This window comes from Pteronotus mesoamericanus, unplaced genomic scaffold (assembly GCF_021234165.1).
Source record: "Pteronotus mesoamericanus isolate MK-2021 breed Mesoamerican mustached bat unplaced genomic scaffold, CSHL_Meso_final contig_265, whole genome shotgun sequence".
NCBI lineage: Eukaryota > Metazoa > Chordata > Mammalia > Chiroptera > Mormoopidae > Pteronotus > Pteronotus mesoamericanus.
Genome location: NW_026555113.1, coordinates 2,278,905 through 2,303,292, shown reverse-complemented (window position 1 = coordinate 2,303,292; position 24,388 = coordinate 2,278,905). Strand labels below are relative to the sequence as shown.

The window sequence follows — 24,388 nt, the reverse complement described above, 5'->3', positions numbered from 1 at the left end:
CCCTGCCCCAGGGGGCTGGGGGGCCCTGCCATGCGTGGCGGAGCCGTCCCTGTGGAGGGGCTGTGCGGGCCCTGTCTGCCCGAGAGTGAGCCCTCTGCAGGGCAGCCCCAGGGGCACAGGGCGGGGTGGCGCTGCTGCCCGCTCTGCGCTGGCTGTGAGGGCCCCCCGCCCCCTCGCCAGCGGGCTCCCGAGACCCATCTGCCCGTCAAGGTGTGATGCCCACAGCAGTGCCCAGAAGTGCCGTTTGGGCTTTTTTTTAATGGGACAGGTAGACCCTGGGTGCAGGTTCGGGTGGGGTCTGCTGACCTGCCCCACGGGTCCCCGGTTGTGCTAGAGGGAGGGCTCAGCAGCTGGCAGCTGAGTGACCCTGGAGGGGGCAGAGGGGTCCCCTCTGCTGGTTGTGGAGCCTGCACATGGTGGTGGTGGGGGGTCCCTCGGCCTGCTGTGCAGGCCGCAGACAGGGTCGCGGACCCCTGGCTTCAGCCGGACAGCCTCAGGCTCGTGCATTCCTGAGGGACTGGTTAACAGTCTCAGACTTGGCGCTGACAGCCCTTCGTGCCAGGGCATCGCGGCGCAGCTCCTGCACAAGGCACTGCCTCCACGGCGACAGCTGCCTGCGAGGCTCGGGGAGGGGGTTCCTGCTCTGAGCACCCCTGGGACTGTCCCCAGCGGCCCGTTCGCAGCAGGTGCGTCTTCATCTCCCAGGGGTCAGAGGGCCGACTCTGGTCCACTCAGCCCAGGGACGAGGGGCTAGTCAGTGTGTCTGTGGTGCCCCTGGGAGATGCTTGCAAAGCCCATGGGACAGGTGGCACCATGGGGGCAATCTGAGGGGCTGTGTGATGCTTTTCCCACTGGGAGTGTGTGAGTGCATGTGTGAGTGTGTGCGAGCCTGTGTGAGCACGTCCATGTGTGCACATGGCAAGCCTGTGGCTGCCTGCATGTGCTTGTGTGTGTGTACACGTGAGTGCACGTGTCTTACCGTCGCCCCATTAGGAAGCAGCATCTTCGTCTCCTCCCTGGAGCTGGCAGTGGGCACACCTGGCGGGTCTGGCAGCCAGAGTCATTGTCCTGAGCTGGACGCAGCTGGCCTGTGCTGTCTCGACGAGGGTTCAGCTCTGCAGGGAGGCGGCCACCAGGGGTCACTGTTGCTGCTTCGTTTTTGCTACCGCCTGGGGCCCAACTTTGACACACGGATGGGTGAATGAGAGACCCATCTATACGGTGTGATTTGGAGCTGATGGGTGCTTACCTGAGCAGGTGCAGCTCCTGGGCTGGGGATGGGGATGGGCTCCTCCTGAAGACACTCGGAGCCGGGGCTGTGCTGAGAGTGGGCCCTGTGCGGACACCTGTGATTACACCCTGCGTTTCCTGGGCACACCCGGAGCTGCGGCAGGCAGAACCCCGTGGTCCTTCTGTCCCGGGATCACTGGCCACCTTACTGGGCAAGCGAGCGCACGTGGCACCCACTGTGGGTAGTGTTTTGAGAATCTGACTGCACGTGCCCGGCCACTGCTTCTGGGAGTGCAGGAAGCAGCTGGGCTGATCCTGCTCTGTGCGTGCCCCCACCCTTACCAGCACGAGGAATCTGCGTGTGGATGATTTATTTCACGTCTCTCCTCGCCCCGTAATTACTCCAAGTTCATCTCCGCTGCACCCTCCCCTGTGAAGTCTGTAATCGTGGCACCTTGTCTGCCTGTCTCTTCCTGCTCCAGAATCAGGAACATTGTTCTTAAGGTTTCCAGGGAATACGGTTACACACATATTATTTCCATGAATAAACTATTTACACAAGTGATTAAACAGGTACAAGTGTTGCAATATCCCTAATAGTGCCCTAAGCTAATTACCCCGCTTGGAAAACCCAGATGAGGTGATCACATTATATTTATTGATTCTGCAGTCCCATTATCTCTTCCCAGAAAGATAATGAAGAAATGTAAAAAAGACATAAAAGTAAAAACAGGTAAAAACATTAGGAAAAAAAAAAGAGGATAAAATGTCCCAAGTGCAGAGAAAATGGTCACATCACCACAGGAAACACTACTAGAGCCACCAGAGGCCACACAACTAAGAGAGGCCTGTGACCTGATGTGAGCTGCCTGTGGCTTGGGGGTGGCAGGCAGGTGTCCTGGCCAGGGCCCGGGGGTCCCTCCTGTGGATGCTCGTGACAGACGTGTGGCGGTACTGACAGACGGACGCTCCTCAGCAGAGTCCTTTCCCAGGAGCCTGAGGCGCCTCCCAGGAGAGCTTCACTAGCACGGCTCTCGAGGGGAGGCCAAGGCCGGCGTGTTCACGCCTGCGGCTGCCTGGGGGGCTGACCTGCTGGTCACATGGCAAGCGTGCATGCACACAGATAACACATGTGTACGCCCACATGCTACATGTAAAAATGATGCACATGCATTCACATGTGCATAGAGATATACATGTGCACCCGCACATGCAAACACATGACCACAATGTGAATATATACAACATGCATGTAGACACCCACACGCACACACAGCTGTACAGACATGTATACACCTACACATACACATATATACATGTATACACATACAAACAATACAAATAATACCAATCCTTTTCCTGAGAACATATAACATTGTGCACCACACACCAAATATAAAGAATGATGCCATTCTACTTTATTAGGGGAATAATTTACTCAGGACATTCCAAAATAGACAGAAATGTCTTTGGCCATTTCACTCTCGGAGCCCAAGTGATGCAGTGCGTTTCCTGAGGGGCGATTCTCAGGTGCGTCCCTGGCAGCGTGGTTACCATGGAGGCTGGGGGGAGCCCTGGAGCCTGATTTCTCTTCCTCCTGCTCACCTGCTGACCCCTCCGTGGCTGTGCACACTCCGGCCTTGGTTTCCTCACCTGTGACACGTGGCGTTGGGCCATCTTGATGCTCCTTCCATTCCATACACTACAATTTTATGTCCAAAGTATTTCCGTTTGTAAAGCAAAACAGACCTCAGAGGCAGACAACAGTGTGGCGGTCGCCAGAGGGAAGGAGGGTGGGGCAGGTGGAAGAGGGTAAAGGGGAAGCGAACACACAATACAACATGCAGATGACGGGTTATAGAATTGTGCACCTGAAACCTATATAATTTTATTAAACTATGTCACCCAAAAAAACTGCAATGAGAAGAAGAAACGGTGTAGGTTGGAGATGAAAGTTTTAGGTATGTTCTGAAGAGTCTTCATTTTCTCTCCTTTGCCCCCTCCCACCGTCCCCCGCCCTTGGCCCCCCCCCCACACCCACACCACCCACAGGCACGGAGCTCTTGGCACAAAACCCAGTCAGAGAACAGGGGCACTTATTGTCTGTGCTCTCACTGCAGACTGTTCATCTCACTGGGTGGTGGCCGTGGGGACAAGACCCTCCCTCTAAGGGAGCTGTCACTCTGGGCGTAGGAGGCAGATGCATGAATTGTGGTGAGGCACTCGGCGAGGCAGTGCCGGGGAGCCCGGCGTGGCAGAGGCACGGTGGCTGTGGCCCCCGCGTGGCCGTGGTGGCCTGCTTCCAGCAGCTGGCAGGTTGTCCTCCCAGAGTCTCTGGGCTTTGCAAAGTCCTGCAGAAATCTGCAAAACGCTCGCGACATGTAAGATGATTTTCTGCTAATCGCACAGCGCCGTCCATCTGAGCACATGTGTAAAATCAGACCAGCAATTACCCAGTCAGCCTGGCACTGGGCACATGTGCTTCTGCTAATTAAACTTGTTGCATTTGAATGGCTTTCTTCAGCTACACTCGGGGCAACGAAACTGTTGTGAACAATGAGAGACGCGTTTCCCTCCGTCCGGCCTGAAACTGCAGATGGCCGCGCTGTGTGTGCCGCACGGGGCCCTGAATCAGCCTTTTGTGTGTGGGAAAGGCGGTCATTTGAATGTTTGAGCCCCCACAGGAAGCTTGTCTCAAAGTGAGCAATTGGAGAATAAAGACTCGCTGGGGCCGAAATTAATTGGAAGGTGTGGTTTGGACGGACGCTGATGAGCCGGGTCTGTCGCTTCAGACGCAGAGGGAGCGGTGGGGACCGTCCCGTTTGTGCCCCTGTTCCATGAGCACCTCTCCTTTGCCACGTTCTGGAAATCCCCTGCACACCCCCGCGCCTGGCGTGTCTGGCCACCCTTACGCCAGCACCTCCCACGTGGTGCCCACGTGGGAGAAGTTCCTCGCGGCTTCTGCAAATTAGTGTTACACTTTCTGGGTGTTCTGTTTCTCACCTTGGAAATCGGCCCTGAGTGTTACTGACTTTTTTGTCAAAAATGTGGAAGTCATGGCCTGGAAATTACAGAAAGTGAGGGGTGGGGAGGGGCTGGGGTGGAAGGGATGGGAACATGGAATACAAACCCACCGGCGCCGGGCTCCCGAGGCTCTCCTCTCCAGCTCCGCCTGTGTTTCCCATGCACCCTGCCCTTTTTTTAAATAAACCACTGCTCTCCCAGCCTGCGGAATTCTCACAGCCTTTTGGTGACTTTCCGTTTGGTGAAGGCATTTCCAAAGCCTCAGCACGGTGCAAGGACAGTGTGATCTCTTCCTCCTCTCTGAAAAACATCAACTTTCTCTTCTCTGCCTCTCTTCTCCCATAGACGGAGTGTTTGGAAGGTGCCAGAAGGCTCCAGTGACAGACACATACCGCTACGAAGTGTCGCCGGGGGTCCTGCAGCACCTGACGACCACCCTGCAGAAGCTGTCCCGTGCAGGTAGGCAGGCGCGGCCAGCAGCCTGAGCAGGGGACTCCGGGGCTGCCGTTCCACTGAGGGCTCCGCCAACGCTTCGCTTCTCAGAGTCCGGGGGCCTCTTGGGTAGCCAGGAAGGAGAAAGGGGCTCAATGAGCCCGGGTGGCAATGGAGAGAGGAGGGCTGGGCCCAGGTGGTCTCGGCCACAGGAGGCCTCAGGCGCTCATTCGGGGTGAGAGGTGGTTGGGCGGCTGCTGTTGCGGGGGGCCCACAGCCGCTCCCTCAGCGGTTCGAGGGCACGCGGGCAGGCAGAGGGCTGTTCGCCTCGGCCAACCTCGTCTGCCCCCACGCGGACCAGCCTGGACGTGCTCGGTCACCTCTCCCTGCTGTTGTTATGCCAAGTGTTGTCATACAATTATTTTGGAGATTTTTGCTACCTGTTGTTTCATGGGCTGCTCAGATCATGTAGAAAATTTTAATAACTTAAAACTTATTTTATATAACTTATTTATAACTTATGTTATGTGTATGCTTTTTAAATTGAGAGGAAAGCATGAGTGTGGCCTGCGCTGTTTCTGAGGTAAAGCGGGGGCTCCGTGCTCGCCCCCAGAGCCTGGGCAAGAGGCTGATGGTGAGCACACGTGTGTGGGTGAGCGGGCGGTGAAGCGCTGGGAGGGTGGTATTCGGGGCGTGAAAGGACCTGCCGCGTGGGGGGCAGGCCTGGAAGTGAGGGGCTGGGAGCCATGGGCAGGCTCCCCGCTCACCTGGGTCGCAGGCTCCAAGCTGCTCCATGAAGAAATGTCTGTGTCCACTGAGTGTGGGAATAGCACTTGCTGTTCCCCACCCTGGGTGTTTATGGTGCACGTTGGTTTGTTGAGGCCCCGGACAGTTCTGAGGGGAGGTTCAGCAGAAGCGGACCCACTGGGGATGTGTGGGCTTGTGTATGATCGGTCGCGTGAGCAGTTACAGGGTTTGGCCATCGACAGGTGTGTGAGCCAGCTGAGGCCGCCCCAGGCTGCAGTCCGTGCACCCGGGCCTGGGACGATGGGTCCGAGGCGGGTCATCAGGGAGGGCAGGAGCCTGTGTCTGTTCCCGGGGCAGAAGCTGGCCCCTTGTCAGGGAGCCAGGGGGCCGAGGGCGGCCCTGGGGTGGCAGGGTGGCAGCTGCTGGTTCCGGGCTTGGGCTTGCGCTGCACCAGCCCCCCGGCGCCGGGCCCAGGAGGCGGGCGTCAGCTCTCCTCCCGGTCTCTGTCCTCGAGTGTTGTGTCTGCGCGCCCTCCACCCGCACATTCTCGCCTGTCTTCTGCTGTGCCCTCGACATCGGGTCCTTCCTCTGTGCTGAGGTCGAGCTGTGCTCCCTGCCCCAACCTTCAGGTGGTCGTGGGCTGTGGGGTGGGGGAAGCAGGTGTGTGCATCGTGGTCAGTACAGTCACAAAGCCTCTGCGTGCTCTTCTCGGGGTTTATCACGCGCTCTATCAGGTGGCCATTCACACGTGCAGCGACGTGGCTGAGGGACCACGAAGGGTGGGAAGCGGAGGGTCATGAGGGGCCAATGAAACAGCAGCAGCCGACTCTGGGCTGTCGGTCGTAGCCCCCAGCCCTCCTCACCTGTGCCCAGTACTTCCAGCTGCTCTGCATCCTGAGGCATTTCTCTGAAGGAGCTGCTATTAAACATGCCAGCTTCATGCTTTTCACCATGACACTGTGTGCCCTCAGAAATGAAAGTGGGGCCAGAGGCAACACGGACAAACTTCAATGACCCGGTGGCATCAAAAGTCAAGCACTCATCTACCTTATGTCTCAGCCGCATTCCTTTACCTGTACATTTGCCGACACATTAAGGGGGAGCCCTGAGCAGGTGCGAGGGAGCAAAGAGCCCTGGTTGAACTTTCAGGGAGGAGCCCAGAGGGTAGAATAACTCCCAGGCAAACAGGACAGGTGCGGGTGTGGAGTGTGCACAGCTCGGGACACTTTCCTCCCGGTGCATTTTCCTCTCGCTGGTACTTAACTGACAGCCGAGAATGAAACCAGGCATGTGTCCCGCAGCTGCTGAGGAGATGCAGCCAGTCACTCGGGCCCTCAGTCACTCGTCCACACGCGGGCAGTAGACGCCCAGTGCGAGGTGTGGTTCAGCCAGGGCACTCCCGGCCGCTCCCTCTGGACCCAGGCCTGGCAGACAGACGCCAGCTCCCAGCTTCCACAGGAGCTTCTCTGGCTGCTTGGGAAGACTGGCCCAGGATGGACGCAGGCTGGCCAGTCTGCTGCCCGCCACTGAGGGCTGGGCTTGGAAAGCAGCTTCTACGGCCCTTTTATAAAAAGCAGCGTCCCCTTAGGTAAGCTGAGTGTGTGTCATAAGAGAACACTGTGAGCAGCGTGTTCTAAGGAATGTGAAAAGGTAATTAAAAAAGTATCCACCAATGAAAGTGATTCAGAGAGGTATAATAGGAGACTTGAATAAGCCTAGAATCATTAAGAACTTTATATAGCTTAATTTTCACAAAGTAGTGCTTGAGCATGCTGTGAGTGTGGCCTCCAGTCCGGGGGGGAGATCGCCGTCCTCAGCGTGGGCCTGGCCTCCTGCGGACGTGAGGGCACAGCCCAGAGCCCTCGGTCCTGGATGCTGAGCCCACATCCACTTAGAGCCCGACACGCATTGTGTCCATGTAGCTGCTCAAACTCTGCTGGCCTTCGTGCCCCTCAGCGTTGACCACCGTCTCCTTCCTGTTTGGGAAAAATCCCCCTGAACTGGACTTTTCTTTCTGGGTCCATATGTGCTCATAGCACCCCCTTATTGGCAGTAAAGGACCCTCCTTCCCGGTGGGTTGTGCAATGAAAGCATAAATGAGGGCCCTAACCGAAGAAGACCCTCTCCAAGACACACCTTCTCCCTCTGCCTCTGAACAAGTAGGAAGAGTGGTCAAGGGAGCTCTCGGTCCGGGGGCTGAGGGGGCCTGACCTGGCAGGAGAGGAACCGTTGCTGACCCTTCTCCGTGTTCCTCCGCGCCCCCCAGGTTTCCTGTGAACTCGGACACCCCCTTCGTTTCAGGAGTGGTTTCCAGGTTATGGAAGCCAAGGTGTTAGCAGCTCCTTCCGATGCTAACAAGTCTGAAATGGGGAAGAAATAGTCCCATAGGTAGGGCAGAAAATGGGAAGGGTTTTTAGAGCTGAACTTTCCCCAGGTCTTTGGAACCATGATGCCAGGAGCTTCCCAAGCTCCGTGCTGCCCCTCCGGGGACTGGACCCCGAGAGAGTTGGTCTTACTTTGCAGTGAATTTCCGCTGCTTTCTCTTACGGAGCTTATGCGTAACTAGGAAGATCGATGTCTCTGGACGTAAACATCTCATATTTTCTAAGACATTCAGGACTCCCAGAACGCCAGCCCCTCCCATCCCCACCACCCAAGCCTGGCCTTCTCCTGGGTCCCCCATGTTCTGTCTGTGATGCCACAGGTCTCCCAGGAGCCCTATGAGCTGGGGGCCTCTTTGCCCAAGAACCTCAGACACTGCTGAATCCGCAGCCTCAAAGAGACAGTGGTCACAAGAGGATGGGCCCAGAGGGTTAGATTAACACAAATTCATCTTTCTGTCTGACTGTCTTAACCACAGCAAACATGGTATCCGATAATGTGCCAAAGAAAGCTGACAACATGATGATTGAAAGCTTGGACCAGATATCAGTGGACAAACATGTTATCATGAAACAAAGGTGCTGACGAGGTCGGGCTCAGTGGATGCCGCGCATCCTGCTTCTCAGCCGGGCAACTGAACCATGCGGGTGGACGTGGAAATGGCCAAGTTCCATTCCCTCCCGCTTCTCCCACGTTTTGATTTCCTCCCTGGATCTCCTCCACTGGCCCTTCTTCCCTGGTTCTCAGCTCTGCTGCCTCCCCACACTGGTCCTGTCACGTGCCTCCCATGGCTCATTCACACAGCAGCGGTGCTGTGCACATGTCCCTGGTGCTGCAGCTTGTCATTTAGGAGCTGGTGGCTGGGAGTGGCAGAGGAGATGCAGAAAACAGACTCACATCCTGCGCTGGGGACAGTTAGCTGACACCAGAGCGAACCTCCAGTGGTCATGAAAGATGTCAAATATGGGAACCAGAAACGAAACAAGGACTTCCCATGCAGTTTCGTTACTTTGTGGGCAAACCAAATTCTTTCTTATTTATATGTATTTGAGGATCACATTTTTGTCCTTCAGAAGATGCTGAGATAGCTTCATAAACTATACCCCACCCTATGATTACATCTAGATTTCCTGCCCTGGCTGGGCAGCTTAGTTGTTTAGAGCATTGCCCTGATATACCAAGGTTGCAGGTTCAATCCCAGGTCAGGACATAGGCAATAAACAACCAATGATGCATCAATAAGTAGGACAACAAGTCGATGTTTCTCTCTTTTTCTTTCCCTTCCTCAATCTCTCTAAAAAAATCAATTTAAAAAAAAAACAAAAAACAACTAGATTTCCTAACTGTGCTTTAAAAGCTTCCCCCCCCCCCGCCCCCCGAGGCAAACTACAGATTTGCACTCGAAGTTTGAAGCATGAGGTCAGGTAGACTACACCCCTATGAGAACTTAGGCTCAAAGCTGGATTCAGGGCCCTACTTAGCGTGAAGGGAGAAGCCACATGGGGAGGCAGGTGGGCACCAGCTTTCAGACACTTCGGGCCAGGGACGTCTTTGCCTCATTTCAGACACAACGGAGACTTCAAAGTATCAACAGAGGAGGAAATTGAGACCCAGACAAACCTGAAAGCTTCCCAGATGCCACACAACCCTTCGTTCCTGAGAGAAGCAGGAAGGTGGGCAAAGGGAGACCCATTTACGGGCTGTATGGGATATAATTCTGTCTTAAACCTCACTAAAAGCTGTATAGGTCATAGAGACCATCATGCTTTTATTGTCTGAAATAATTCACATCCCAGGCTTGCGTGTTACTTGCATTACCAAATAAAAGCCTTTAGATGTGCATGGGCCGCTGATTACAGATTGGCTTCTGGACACCTGTTTTTGGAAACGGCGCTTACCCTCCTCTCTCCTTTCACCTCCCTCCTCCTGCGGCAAACTTTCTTGTGCTTTTGTTGGGGTCTGCGGTGTTGGCTGGATTAATGGGTAAATCGCCAAGCTATAGGAAGAAGCCCCTTTTAGTTGAGACCAGGAATTGAACCGCAAAGTGCAGGAACACTGGTGCAGACAGAGAAGTCGTCAGCCCTGTGTGCAGCCCCCAGGGATTGTTACAGACCCGAAGCCCCAGGCCAGGGCCAGCGCTGTCCCCGTCTGCCACAGCTGTCCTCGGGCTGTGTTCTCCGTGAACCTCAAGGTTTAAGGCAACAAGCAGATAGATAAACAATATTTCTGTACAATATTAGAAGCCAACTAAAGTCTAGTTTATTCACCAAAACAAAGGGGGAAGTGCTCCTAGTCCTTAGACTGAAAAACAAACCAAACCAACGCAAACACAGTTGATGACCTCTTCATTATCTCCTCGTTCTGAGCATGTACATTTCTGTGTCACGAGTTTGTCTAGAACCTTCAAGCATGAAGGCGGTCAGACATCGTAAATAAAGCAGAGCAACAGGGCTGGATCCACGTAGCAGAGAGTGATGATGGTCACATGGGTGGACGCAGGTGAGCATGTTTAGAGGATCATAGGCTGACACACAGGAAGCTGGTGTGGCCTCACCTGGGGCCTCAGAGACCTCCTCCTCCTCCAGGCCAAGGGTTTCCATGTGTTACCGCCCCAGGAGGAAGGCGGGGTGCAAGTGGGCACGCACCTCCTGTGGGGGTGCGGGCGTGCCAGAGCTCCTCCCAGCCCTCTTGCTCACCTCCTGCCCCCCTGGTGCCCTTGCACTCAGCTCTCTCTCCCCCTCTGCTCTTTCTCCCTCTCTGCTCTTCCAGCCTGGCTTTGTGGGCCAGGCATCTTGGCCTTGACAGGCAGATTGAAGAATGTGAGCAGCAGACAGGCACCTTCCCACTCACCCAGTTCTTGCCCCCACCTCTGCTTCTGGGCCGCCGACCTGAGATGCTCTTAGCATCCTCAGTAGGAACTGGTTTTGCCCTGGTCAGGTAGGTTGGTTGGTTAGAGTGTCGTCCCAATTCGCCGAGGTTGCGGGTTCCATCCCTGGTCAGGGAATATAGAAGAATTAACCAATGAATACATCAATAAGTGGAACAACAAATTGATGTCTCTTTCTCGCTCTCCCTCTCCTTCTCCCACTTCCTCTCCCTCTACAATAAAAATAACTGGTTTTCTCCTACGGGCGCTGTCTGACAGAGACGCATGCTTGGTTCCCTCTTTGACGAATATGAAATCATAAATGATATGCCAGTGTGGTTCCTTTCGTGCAGGTTGGGCGCATCTGCCTTCTGTCCTGACACCATTCTTTTCTGTGCTCCCTTCTCTCTGTGCTTCCCAGGAGCGGAGGGCCCTGCGGGTCAGGGGCGGGGACAGGCGAGAGTGAGCCGTGCCCCAGTGCCGGAGCCCTGCCACAGCACCATCCTGCCGCATACGCGGTGCATCTCCCAAAACGAGCACTGTCATCCCAGCTTTCCCAGTCCCCAGGGGGCCTTCAGGGGTCTCCACCTGCTACCAGGGCTCTGGGCCTGTGAGCGGGGCCAGGCCAGATTCCCAGGTCAGTGTCTCTGTCCGCACTCCACCCACTGCCCGGGAGTAAGTGCTTTTACGCTCACTCTGAAGCCGCTTCATAGTCCCAGGATGTCTGCTTCACCTTAGAGTTCAAAAGCAAAACACACTTTTTCCTCTCACCTGGGGTGAGTCACTTTCCCAAAACAACAGGCAAAGACTAATGACTCAGTTGTTTTTCGTATTCTGTGTTTATTGTACTGGATGAGAATTTCTTTACACATAGCAGAAAAGGTATTTTGAAGCGTTCTTGGGCACATATCTAATTTCTTCTGTTCCACTGCTTTAAATTTGAAAAAGCGCATTCCTGAGGGTAATGGGGTCACTGTGCAGGGACCTTGTAACAGGCCCACCTGGCTCGGCCCAGAGGCTTTTTGGAGGAGAACCTCGCTGACCAGAGGCCAGAACCCTCTCGGGATGCAGCACTTCCTCACCCGCCACGGGAGAAAATGCTGACCCCGGACAGGTGTCCAGGTGTCTTCCAAGGTGGATTTCCATGAGGCCTTTGTAGCCTGCGAGGTGATGGCTGGGCTCTGAGAGCCTCCGTGCAGGAGGAATGCCTCTGCCCGCCTTGCAAATGTGAGTCCCACTCCCGCTGTTGGCAAAGATGGGTTTGCAAGGTCTGGGCATGAGACCATTCAAGTTCCATGAAAACGAGCAGGATGTATCTGTGATCGACTCATAGCCTTCGTGGGGCAGGGACCCAGGGAGGTGGCTCCTCCGGACTAGGCGCCAGGACCATGGGCCCATGCCAGCCCCCGTGGCCTTCAGTGACATGTGGTGGAGTGGAAAGCCGGTCAGTCCTCTAGGGCAGAGGGACGGGGCTCAGTGCCCCTCCCTGGGTGCGCACCAGCCCAGACCTGCTCCTTCCTCTGTCACGTCAAGAGGACCCAGCGTCACACTGCAGGGCTCGGCGGCTCGTAAGGGGCAGAGGGCCCGGCGGTGCTTTCTAGGTTGTGCTTCCTGGGCCCGAGGCTCCATCCAGCCCCCAGTTTGCAGGTCACCGCTGACAGTGAAGGACCACGGAGCATGGACCCCCGTCCCCGGCGGGCGTTGCTACCTGGGGATGCGTGCACCAATTCGATGTTCATGTGCTTCCAGCCTCAGAAAAATTTAAATAAAAGAAGCAAAGAAGAACCCACAGACCACAGTTGGGTCTGCCGTGTCCTCACACCGGTGCACAGCGGTGCTCGCTGGCTGCCAGGCCTCCCGCCCTCATTTCACCCCCACGGAGCCTTCCCTTCTCCACTTTAACTCAGCAGTAACTGCAAAAATCACTTCTATGTCTCAATGTTTGGGAAAATTTAAAAATGGATAATACAGTCCCCCGAAAGAGAGAGGCGTGTGCTTTCTCTCTAGCTCAGTCGCTAAAGCAGCTCGGGGAATCTGGGATGGGGAAAACCCAGGGTCCACGTCTGGGCCCGTGTGTGTCCTTCCCCAGCTGTCCCCCCTTCTGTCATCCGTCACCCCTTTCATCTCCTGCTTCTCTTTTTATCTGTGCTTTTCTCTGCATAAACCCCTGCTCTTGCTGCCTTTATCGCAACACCATAATGAAGGGTCTTCAAAGACCTAGTTTCAAAACACAGGCCCTGGAGACGGCCAATTAAGTACATAAAGGCAGTTTGTGTGTGGAGACTGGAGGCTTCAGGGCGAGAGATTAACTTGACAGTCCAGGTGGGGCTCGGAAGCTGGGAGGCACCTGCAGCTCCCCCCCCAACCCCCCCCCCCGCTGCTCCTCCTGCAGCTCCCCCTGCACCTCCCCCTGCAGCTCCTCCCCCGCAGCTCCCCCTGCAGCTCTCCCCCTGCACCTCCCCCTGAAGCTCCCCCCCCCGCAGCTCCCCCTGCAGCTCTCCCACTGCACCTCCCCCTGAAGCTCCCCCCCCCGCAGCTCCCCCTGCAGCTCTCCCCCTGCACCTCCCCCTGAAGCTCCCCCCCCGCAGCTCCCCCTGCAGCTCTCCCCCTGCACCTCCCCCTGCAGCTCCCCCCCCGCAGCTCCCCCTGCAGCTCCCCCTGCAGCTCCCCACCCCCCCGCAGCTCCCCCTGCACCTCCCCCTGCAGCTCCCCCCGCAGCTCCCCCTGCAGCTCTCCCCCTGCACCTCCCCCTGCAGCTCCCCCCCCCCGCAGCTCCCCCTGCAGCTCTCCCACTGCAGCTCCTCCCCTGCAGCTCCCCCTGCACCTCCCCCTGCAGCTCCCCCCCCGCAGCTCCCCCTGCAGCTCTCCCACTGCAGGTCCCCCCCCCGCAGCTCCCCCTGCAGGTTGTCACAACCCTTTGGACCTCTGGCAGTGGGCCCCCTCCGCAGAGCCCTGCTGGTTGTGAGCTGTCCCTCAGCTGGTTTTGAGGGCGCCCCCCTCTGTGAGCCTGGGCTCTGGCATGGAGGGAGCCCCAGCAGGTCGGGTGCCTATGGGAATGAGGGGCAACCAAGTGTCAGGTCTGTGGCTTTAGGACCAGTGACAGCTCAGCCGGGGGCCGGTATGTGCTTTGTGCATGTTTTTGTGGGAAAAGGACTGGAAGACAAACCTAAGCCTTAGACAAGTTAACTACTGGAGAGCAGCTTGTTTTCAAGAGTTTTGGGGTCTTGTGGGGGCTTCCGTGGAGCGGCCTGGCCACACCAAGGTTTCAGGGTGCACTCCGTGGGCCGGGTCCCCGCACAGCCTCCATCAGGAGGGGTCACTGAGCGCGCTGGCCACTTGTCGGGGGTGGGGTGGGGCCCTCGCGCTGTCTTTCTGGGCGGGGAGGCCCCTTGGGTGGAGGCAGGTGGCTCCTGGGCTCCGTCCCGCTCCTTTGTCCATGGGGGGCTGCATTCAGGAAGGCGGGTCCTGTGTCCCTCTGGAAGCGTCCAGGGGGAGCTGGAGGGACAGGTGTGAGCAGCGCAGGTACGTGCGGGGGCAGGGACGGGGATGCGTCTGAGTCTGATAGGGTTTCTCTCTGGGTTATGCCAGGTGAAGATTCAACCTTCCTCTCACGATGCTGACATTTAGGGAAGGCCCAGGGACAGAGAGGTGTCAGGGCTCATGCCCCTGAGAGCCGCTCGGCACCAGGTGGGGCAGGACAGAGCGGAGGGGCTCCCAGGGCTCCCCACAGCCCCACCCTGGGGAGCTGACAGATACCAGCCTTTATGCTGTGGCAGCCCCTCCCCGAAGGCCCCTCGTGCACTGGGTGTGCAGCCCGCCCTCGGGGCCGGCACGAGATGCCAGCGAAGCCGCTCACACCTCCCTTTGTCCAAGGGTGGGTCGGCGGGGAGAGGGCATGTGGGTGCCCCTGGGAGCCCCGGGCCCACCAGGGGCCAAAGGCAGGGGACCACATGGTTTTTTCCTCTTTGCTGACTCAATTTGGAACTAGAACATCGCGACAAGGCAGGGCTCTGGAATCTGGGGAGCACAGTTACAGTTGCTGATGCTCCGCGTCCCACGTGAGCGCCCACAGCCATGGTCGCTTCAGAGCGGACCGCCTCCCTCATCAAAAGTGCCCACAGGTGTTCAGAATGTGTGTCCCTGCCTGTGAGGGGCCTGCCCAGTGAGGTCAGTGTCTCAGGACAGGCCAGGCCGGCCACGTGACTCCTGACCAGGCATGTCCGCGTGCGTGCCACGCTCGAGGCTGCCGGGGGCCGACAGTGCTGACTCCTCTCAGCTCCGGGCCTCCCTCCAGAGCTGGCGCCCCAGGGACCGAGCGGGGCGTCTGGTGGGTCTGGGGGACGCTTTGCCAAAGCCAAAGCCGCACCTGCTCAGATATTTGGTCTTTAAAGCAAACTCAAGGGAGATGAAGTCTCTGTGCCCGCATACTCATCCCAGCTCCCACAGAGGTCAGGTCTGGGGCGTGAGAGTCTGTGTTCCTGCACACGTGTGTGTGTGTGTGTGTGTGTGTGTGTGTGTGTGTGTGTGATAAACGACCGACCCAGAGGAAGGAGCTGCTGTTGGGGGGTCAGGTTAGGGCTGCTTTGATCCATGCTGGTGGGGACTCAGAGGTCAAGCTGGTCGGCAGGTGTCGTGCCCACCACCGCTGCCTCTCCACTTGCCTCTGGGGTCACAGGGAATTGGTGGCTGAGGACAGCGTGGGCAGGGCAGATCCGACTCCCAGATAAACAATGCATACGTCAGGTGCACTGGTGCCCGGCGTGTGTCTCTGAGTGGCAACGTGGAAGCCACACTGTGGTTAATTACAGGCCAGATTAACAAGGAGGAAAGGTGCCAACCAGGCTACTCACAGCTGGGCCGGTGTGAAGGTCACCCAGAGTGCGGGGAGGCCCCCAGGGAAGGGCCTTGCAGAAGAGGATGGTCACGGTGACCGTCCGCGGTGATGCTTTCTGAAAATAGAGCATCGTTTCTGTCGAAGTGGCAGGTCACTGGCATCCTTGTTCCTGGTCCTTGGCATGGCCAAGGGGGATGGGCAGCCACCCCCTGGCTTCACCTCTCCTGAGAGGCCCGACCCGCAGAGGAGCCCAGGGGTGGGGTGGGCACAGCCCGCAAAGTAGCCTGGGTAATGCAGCACCTTGCTGTTCACTGAAGAACAAAGATTACTTACAATTACATGCAATTAGCAATTTTAAATTATTAATGGTGGTGAAAGAATGTGTCTATTCAACAAGTAATTTGTTGTAATTTTTAGTAATTGAAAGTAATTTCGAGCAATTAAATCCTAATTTAGTGCATTTTCTGGGCGATGCCTTTATTCAAGGGGTGCCTCTGTGTGTATTGTTAGGTGCTTTTTCCAGGCACTTTGTTCACTACAATTTGCTAGGCAGGATATTTGCAGGAGCAAAATACCCAAACTCTGCGAAGTGCAGTGAAAATAGAGAGTTGATCCGGGATGGCACAGAGGGGCTGGTTTATGGGGGGGCGTGGGAAGACTCTGTCCCCCCTGCCTGTTGAGTCACTTCCTGTTCAGTTTGTCCAGAGTCACTTACAGGAGCTGGACTCGGAGAGCTCCAGGGAGCGTGTCTTGTCGAGCTCACTGCGCTGGGTCACAGGACACTGGCTGCACGGGGGACAGGGCTGGGGAAGGGCCGGGCCTGGACGCCAGGGATCCGTGGGCTCTGGTTGTCCTCATTTCCTCAGCTTCCCGGAGCCACCTTGGGCAGGCGCGGGGGAGGGCCGGGGGCTGGAGGACGCGGGCTCTCCAGCGGAGAGTTAACCTAATCACAGCTGATTTGCATGTGAAAAGCAGCCAGGAGACTGTCTTTGTCTGCCCAAGGAGGGGATCTTATCCCTGATGAAATCTGTCATCTCCTTTGTCAAGTAGCAAATAAATATTCCGACTAAATTCTTCAGAAATGAAATGACTTGGGTTTATCTGGGAAGGCGCTTTATTCCCCTTGCAAATTAGTCATTTTAACCATGCATGGTTTCTCCCCACCTCCCCGGTCCTAATTGAAACTTCAGTGTGGTTACGGCCTTTCTGTATTTATTTTCTATTGGAAATGGTGGATACCAGCAGCCAAAGACGCAGAGACAACAGGCTGACTGGTGGTACAAATTTCTGCTTTTTTCTAAGCAAGTTGGGACCAGGGTGACCCCCCACCTCTCATATAGCAGCCCTATTCAGCGCGGTGGACAAGGTCCTGGGCACACTGTCCCTGGGCATTTGCTGTGAGCCCATCAGCCAGGCATAAGCATGAACTGACGTCATCCACAGGGTGTCACGTGTGCTCGGCGCTTTTCTGCTTTGTGTCTTCCTCCTGCCCACAGCTCAGTCTCCAGAAGCCCGTCCCTTCCCTGCTGGCTGCTGGAGTCCCCAGGGCCCCATCCACAGCCACTTCCGAAAGTCACTGGCAGTCTCACCTTGTCAGACCCCAGCCCTTTTTTATAAGGAAGGTTTTGTGAGGCTCCCTTGGCTACCCTGAAATGAAATTAATAAAGCATAAAATCACCAACACACAAGAATTTTAAAAGTGAATGTAATGCTGTGGTGGAAAAGACAGTTGGAAGAAAAGTGAGTGCTGATAAACTAACACACGTTTGGATGGGAGTGTGGCCATTGCGCCGGGCGTGGCCATTGTGCTGGGCGGGCCAGGGAGGAAGTGAGGCCGAATCTCAGAGAACAGCAACACTAAATGCAGGTTGCGGGTCTGTGTGCTGTGGAGTCTGGCGCCACGTCTGAGTTACAACAGGGGCTCAGTAAATAACGAACAGAAGAACAAAACTACATTCTGGAAGTTACTGAGGTGCACCCCCCGTGGGCGTGTTGTCTCCTGGGCTGAGTGTCTGGCTGCCCACGCAGCCCAACAGAGAAGACCGACAGCAGGGACACCCTGTCTCTCCCGCCTCCCTCTGCTCTGCCCACCCCCTGCCCATGACTGCTCTGCTTCCTGGCAGCAGCTATGATGCCCCAAGAGCACAGGGCGCTGCTGCTGGTTTTACTGAGCAAGTGTGTTTTTTAGATTACGCTGCCAAGGAAGCCCTGCAACCCACAGAGCAGCCTGCGGGGTTGTGCGCGTTCCCGGTCGTTTGTTACGGGCAATTCTGAGCAGCAGCCGGAAGCCGCCTCTGACCTTTTCAGCCCGTGCTGGTTTGGTGTTTCGGAGTGGGAAAAGCAGTCGTACCTGCCAGCATCTCTTCAGGCAAAATGGTTAGGGGGATGGGAGGGAGGCCAAGGGCAGTGAGCTCCCTTCCCACACATTTAACCGGAGAACACAAAGGTGAAGTTTGAAGTTCAAGGATCAATCTGCGCTCTACACATAAAAAAGGAAAAGAGAGCGGTGGGAACAGCCAGCATGACCCTTTCCAGGAGCGCCAGGAGGACAGCGAGTCTCACGTCCTGGGCACGGGGCTCTGCGTGATAGTGGGCGGTAGGGGGAGGGCTCTCCCATCCCACCCCTGTTGCAAGAGGCCAGCTCTGGCCCAGCTCAGTGAAAGGGGCTTTCTAACACAGGCGCCCTGCAGCACTAAGTCTGCATTGGCTTGAAGCTTTAAACACTCTTCCCTTTTCTTCTGCCTCTTGAGCGGAGCTCAAGACGGAAGCAGGTGGAGCCTGAGCCACCTTGGGAAGGGACGTCCTGTCTCCTCATGCCAGTGGCCGAAGTGTTGGTATTGTTACTGCAGTGCCACCAAAATCGGAGAGTCCCAGTCCAGGGGACGCTGACATAGAAACATTGTAATGCTGCTGTGTGGTAATTGGGGAAGAAGCTTGGCATTCATGGTGGGCATAAAGTAAGACTTTTGTGAACGCTAAAATATATTAATTTAATTCAGTAACAGCATCTAAGCTACTTACAGTGGTCTGTCCAGAAAGTATCCAGCCATGTACTATGTAAAATAGAGGCATTTATTGAAGAAGATACAAGAAACATTGTACATAGGACAATGATGCCTCAGTCTCCTTTAAAGTAGGCACCTTATGACATGTTAAGTGTTTGGAGCAGCATAGTCATTACGGATATCTTCCCAATCAACAAACACAGTTAACATGGCTTTGATCTTGCTACGACTTTGCCTTGCACCTTCTTCAGGTGAGGAGAACCAGGACGCTTCCACTGGAATGACTTGGCCTTTGGTTCTGGATCTTAGCCATAGAGCCACAATTCATGTCCGGTTTTGACCTTCTTGAGGAAATCTGGTTCACTGGTAGTGGTTTGAATCAAGTCATTAGCAACTGCAGCATAATGATTCTTCTGCTCTGGTAGCAGAAGCTGCAGAATAAATTTTGCCATGACACATGTCATACCGAGATCCTGCGTCAAAATATCAGACACAGTAGTTTCTGGAATCCCCAGATCAGCTTCTAGGTCTTGCACTATCAGTCACCGATCTTTGTTGATTGCAGCCTGTGCATGTTCGACATGCTCAACAAGCAGGTGTCCTGCTTGTTGCAGGCCTTCCGGAACGTGGATCACTTCCAACAGATTCTTGACCATCTTTGAAGTGTTTGGGCCACACTTATATTTGCGCTGTACTCATTGCATCATCTCTGAAAGCTTTCTGAATCATCAGAATAGTTTCTGGGGAGGGATGTTCAAGCTTAACACAAAATTTGATGCAGATTCATTGCTCTACTTGCTCAGTCATTTTGAATGCAGCGGCCACACAGGACATATGCCCAGTCAATAGCATCTACTGCCCCAGGCTACTGACTAGTACAGTGAAGTAGTCATTGTTCACACAAGTGCATTCCAGTCCACTCTCCTTGGCTGCCAGGTTACATTGATATGCAAACTGTTCTTGTTATATTAACAATGGCCGGACTTTTTCCAGATACACCTTGTACAACTTAAGGAATTAAAGAAAACCTCAGAGCCTTGATGATTCCATATGAATAGGACTAAGGAAGTGAATAAAGACACATATTGCCACTAAAATAAACTACGAGACATGGGCCACACAATTGAGTGAACTTGCCTGGTGTGTGAGCTGCCGTATGAGCTGCTGAACAAGGCAGCCATCCTGTTTTTTGTGGCTGGAGACGGTGAAGATGAAACATCTGCCCAAGGATGTGACCTCACCCACTCAGAGCCCAGGAAAAGCTCCTGTCTTTCCGAATCAGCCAGCATCACCAAGCGGCACGGCAAAGGGCAGAACTGGGCAACAACAGGAAGAGGCATCTTTGGAGTTAGTTCTTTCGCAAAAAGACAGCTCTTCTCCCCACTCTGTTTATTTCCCAATCTGGAGCCCTTGAGACGCTTTTTTCTGGAGTAGGTTTAGGAGTCAGTGGACTAGCGCTGCTGGGGGAAGCGTGCTCAGAGGGGGCAGAGTCAGCAAGTGCTGTGCGGCGGGGCGCCTGCACCATGAAGTCCTTCATCGGTCACCGTGTCTCAGGTCTCCTCAAAGCCAGTGCCGTCCACCACCCACCCATCTGCCTGCGTCAGTGGCGCCTTCACCAGGCATGTACAGCCGAGTGAAGAGTCACCCTGAACCGTGGTGAAGGAAACCTCACTGCACAGGGCTCTCAGCGTCACCTTACCGGGCACATCCTGATCTTGCAGAGGTTCTATACTCTGGTGACATTGGCTTGTACCAGACTCAGACTTCACCTACGGTGTTGCCGTGGGAACCACCCACTTACGGAGAGTGAGACGGAACCTTGGGGATGGGAGAGACACTTTGACCTTAGGACACACAGACTGTGTCCTCTGAGGAAACCCCGTCCATGTGTTTGGTAAGCAGTGCCTGAAATTCAGAATTCTGTGATTTAAGCTATTTCTCTTCTTCTGACAGAAGCCACTGATAAAACCAGCCACCACAGAAGTGCCATGGGATGCAGGCTTTCAAGAACGCCATTCTTATTCTTGACCCCCAGCACCAAGGGGTTAGCAGAAAGTGGAGTGAGCCAGCCTCTGCATGAAGATGGCCAAGGCCCAAGAGTGACCACCGTGTATCCGGTCACGGCCACTCCTCTGTGGCAGAAGCTTCCTCAGGGTGCTGTGTTCCCGAGGACCCATTCCACCAGATGCCGACCCTCCCTTTTTTCTCTAGCCTCAGTTTCCTTTACGCCTGTTGTCCTTCTCAATAAAAGAGACCCCAGCCAGGACTCACCAAATGGCAGAGTTGGCCAAATTCATAAGAACAACTAAAAAAAATTACATGAAACAGCCAATTATCACATGAGAAAACAGCAACCAAACTGTGAAAAGTATGTTAGGAGGTCCGTAGCGAGCACAGTGACAGACCTGGGACGTCGGCCAGGGTCAGAGGCACATCCGATGAGTGCAGTGGGGAGGAGGGGCCGAGGGCCCGGGTTGCTCTAGGAGGCGATGCTGAGGCCTGGCCAGGCCAGGAGAGAGCGGCTGAGCGCGCTCATGCTGCGGCTTCCCCTGGGAGCTCGGGCCCCCCTCGCTTTTGTCTGGAAGTTCCAGCTGGGGCTGAGCAGAGGCCCAGCCCCACCCACGCAGCCAGAAGCTGTGAGGCTTGCTGTAGACTAACAGGCTGCTCTTGGGCAAGAACATTTGGTGCTCGGCCTGTGGCAGGTCTCTTCAGTGGAGGTCCATTTTGTGTCTCTCACAGAACTTCAAATAAACACATCTGTGAGTGTACTCAGAAGTTACCCATTAGTAGCCCACCACATGCGTTATGAAGGTTTACTGGAGTCTGGCAAGGAGAAACCGAAAACTGGCTATGCCTACAGGGAAGCCTGGGCACCAAGCTTAACTGTGTCGCAGGGTGTCCCCATCCCCCAGACCCGCCGCTGTTGAGGTGTGTGCGGGAGGTGGGGGTGGGGGGCGAGTGTTAGCTGGTCGTGGCTTTTCATTACAAATTATGCGGTCACATGCTTTAAGTTGCTGCCAGCCTAGCTTTGTCAGTGTTTACTCGTTTACTGTTGGACGTGCAGTTAATCGCGCAGCATGTGAGAAGCATGCTTGTAAAACAGGACTTGCTTCTGCGCCTTTGCTGGGCCTCCCTGCAGTGGTGTGTCCTGTGTCCTGGGGCTCCTTCCCCACCAGTGGGTGGCCCTCACTGCAGGACACCTCTGGCCACAGCGGAGCCTAGGGCTGAAGAGGCAGGGCTGGGGCGTCCAGTCAGACCGTGAACAGGCCACCAGGTCTTGGCGTGTCAGCTCTGTTCCTATCTCTGTCTTTGTCATTTTCTAATATGAGCACAGGCAAATGGTCACGGCCTCTAAATCGCAGGTCCCCTATCCAAACCTTCTGTCCCCAGCTCTCTCCGTCTGGCTCTAACAGAAAAGGAGAAGCATGGGTTTCTTCCTCCGAAACCTGAGCACCTCTTCCCATCTGGACAACCTCAGACAAGCTGCTGGCTGCCAGCGCTCAAGCTGACTGCATCCTTCTCTGAATTCACTCAAATGGGGGGGGGGGGTTTGTTTGTTGCTGTTTTGTTGTTTTGGGGGGGTTTTGTTTGTTTTTAAGGGAAAGGGAGAGAGAAAGAGAAACATCGATTAGGTACCTCTTGCATGCACCCTGATTGGGGACCAGACCCACAACCCAGTCATGTGCCCTGACCAGGAATTGAATCTGTGACCCTTTACTTTGAGGGATGACACCCAACCCACTGAACCACACCAGTCAAGGCATCAAATAGCTTTAAAATTAAAATAGTTAGAGTGTCCCTTACAGATCAGTCTTGCTGAGTCGAATATTTTCAGGTATGTAGTGTTATCATAAAGGGTTAAGTTGATGAATTAGATTATATTGAAATGAATGATTTATCTTCATCATGGGCGGGGGGGAGAAAAAGAGAGGGGAGAGGGAGAAAGGGAGGGGAAGAGAGAGAGAGATGAGGCGGCCACGCACATATCTCATCAGAACAAACTCCGATTACAGATCAGTGGAAAGGGCAGGTGGCCTGCCGGGCCCTTGCAACAGAAGGTGCACTTGTGGGGACAGAGTGAGGAAGTGTCCAGTCAGCTATTCATCAGAGAAATGCAAGTCAGACCCTCCGGTGATGCCACTGGGTGCCCGCTGAGTGCCCTGCCGTGGTGTCCGTGTCCTGGCCGTGTCCTCAGTGAGGGGCCGCGTGCAGCCCGCAGCAGAGGCTGGGTGTCCTGGGCGGCCCTGGGGCTGTCCGCAGCCCCAGGGCATGGGCAGGTTTCAGGTCACGTCCAGATGTCTCTAAGTTCAGTGTCTTAATCTAGGGAAAGAGCTGAAGGGAAAGGAGGAGGAGAGGCCCACAGGATGTTAGACCTCTCTGCACAGTGGCAGTGAAGGCGGTTACGAGGCTCAACTTGAACCACGGTGCAGACCCCCTTGTCCAGATGTCATCGGTCCTCTGAGAGAAAATGCCGGGCAGCCCACGCCTCAGATGGCCACCCTGAGCTGGGGGTCTCGGGGGTGCGATGCCGAGCCCACATCTGCCTTTGCTGAATCCCTGCAGCTCTGAGTTGGGGATTCTTGTGTCAGAGGCGCCTGTCCCCTAGTGCTGAGGGCATCACCCCCAGTCACTGCAGACACAAGTGGCTCAGATGCCGAAGGACCCTGCATATGGAGAGAGCCCAGCTCTCCGGCCGCATGTCTGTGGGGCTGCTGTTGACTTGTGTCGGGGGCTCGATACAATGACCACCCCTGGCGGGAGCTCTGCATTCTGTCCATGCGCGGCCAGGCCCCGGGGACTGCCCTGGCTCTGCGGCTCCCTCCTGATTAGCAGTCTTTGAAATACACAGCAAGGTGTAAGCATCTCTGAGCCTCTTCAATTAAAGAGCTTCCTGAGTGTTGGGCAGAAGCTGCAGCAGGTGTATAATGTATAAATCATCACAAACAAGGCTTGAAAGTGAGTGAGGCATTTACGCTGCAGCTCCTCTGCCCTTTACCAGCAAAGAAAACAGAAAATGCCGGCACCTGGGGTGCGGGGTGCGGGGCGGGGGGTGGGCTCGCGTGGGCTGGCCCGAGTCTGGAGGGCAGCGCTCCCGGGCGCTCCCCTGTCGGCACCCCCATTAACACCGGCGTTTTAATAATGCCACCGCTCTTCATACAGTTTAGCCAATGAATAAAATTTTCTTTAATCTGGCATATCTGAACTCTGTTCTTGGATGGCGTCAGACAGTAATACTTTGAGTTATTAAACAATGAATTCAGTTGTCAGAAGTAAGAGCTTTCCTGCCCACGCAGACTGAACGTGGACAGCCTACCCCTGCTCCCGCTCTGTGAGGCCCCCTCACAGCCTGCCCCCCGCTGCTGAGCGAGCTGCTGCCCGTGGTCCCTGTCCTCAGGGTCTCCTTTTGGCAGGTGTGACCCTGTGATGGACACTCTCCAGCGTCCCCAGGACAAACCTGCTCTGTGCCCTGCTGTCCTCCAAGGGCAACTTTTGGTCTGATAGGAGGTTCTAGCTTTTCCCTGTTACTGCCTTCTCTCACCTGGTTTGACCTGCCAGGCTCACCTTCCCTCTGAGGCTTGAGGACTTTGTGTGTAGGGGCGCAGGACTGAAGGCCCGCTGTGTGTGCCCCGAGTTGTTTACGTGGTGTCCGGGCTCAGGGCAGCCGCACTGCCCTCCGGCGGCACCCCGGGATGCCCAGCGGTGACAGTGCAGCACTGGTACAGGGGTGCAGCCCCCAGCGTCCCTGCCCTAAGTAGTTGTGGGTGGTGAAGGGCTGCAGGGTGGGGCATCCCTGGGGGTTGAGGGGTGTCTCGGAGCATCAGGAAAAGCCCCACTTAAAGCGAAGTTTCCATCCAGCTGGTTACCTTG

At 55.5% G+C, this 24,388-nt stretch overlaps 1 protein-coding gene across 1 annotated transcript in view; it reads left to right on the top strand.

The window, feature by feature from the left end:
• Positions 1–24,388, top strand: part of PTPRN2 (protein tyrosine phosphatase receptor type N2) — a 265,811-nt gene that overhangs the window by 109,139 nt on the left and 132,284 nt on the right. Inside the window, exon 3 of the mRNA XM_054574797.1 lies at positions 4,600–4,713. Within this exon, the coding sequence (XP_054430772.1) occupies positions 4,600–4,713 (114 nt within the window). The remainder of the gene's footprint in view (positions 1–4,599; positions 4,714–24,388) is intronic.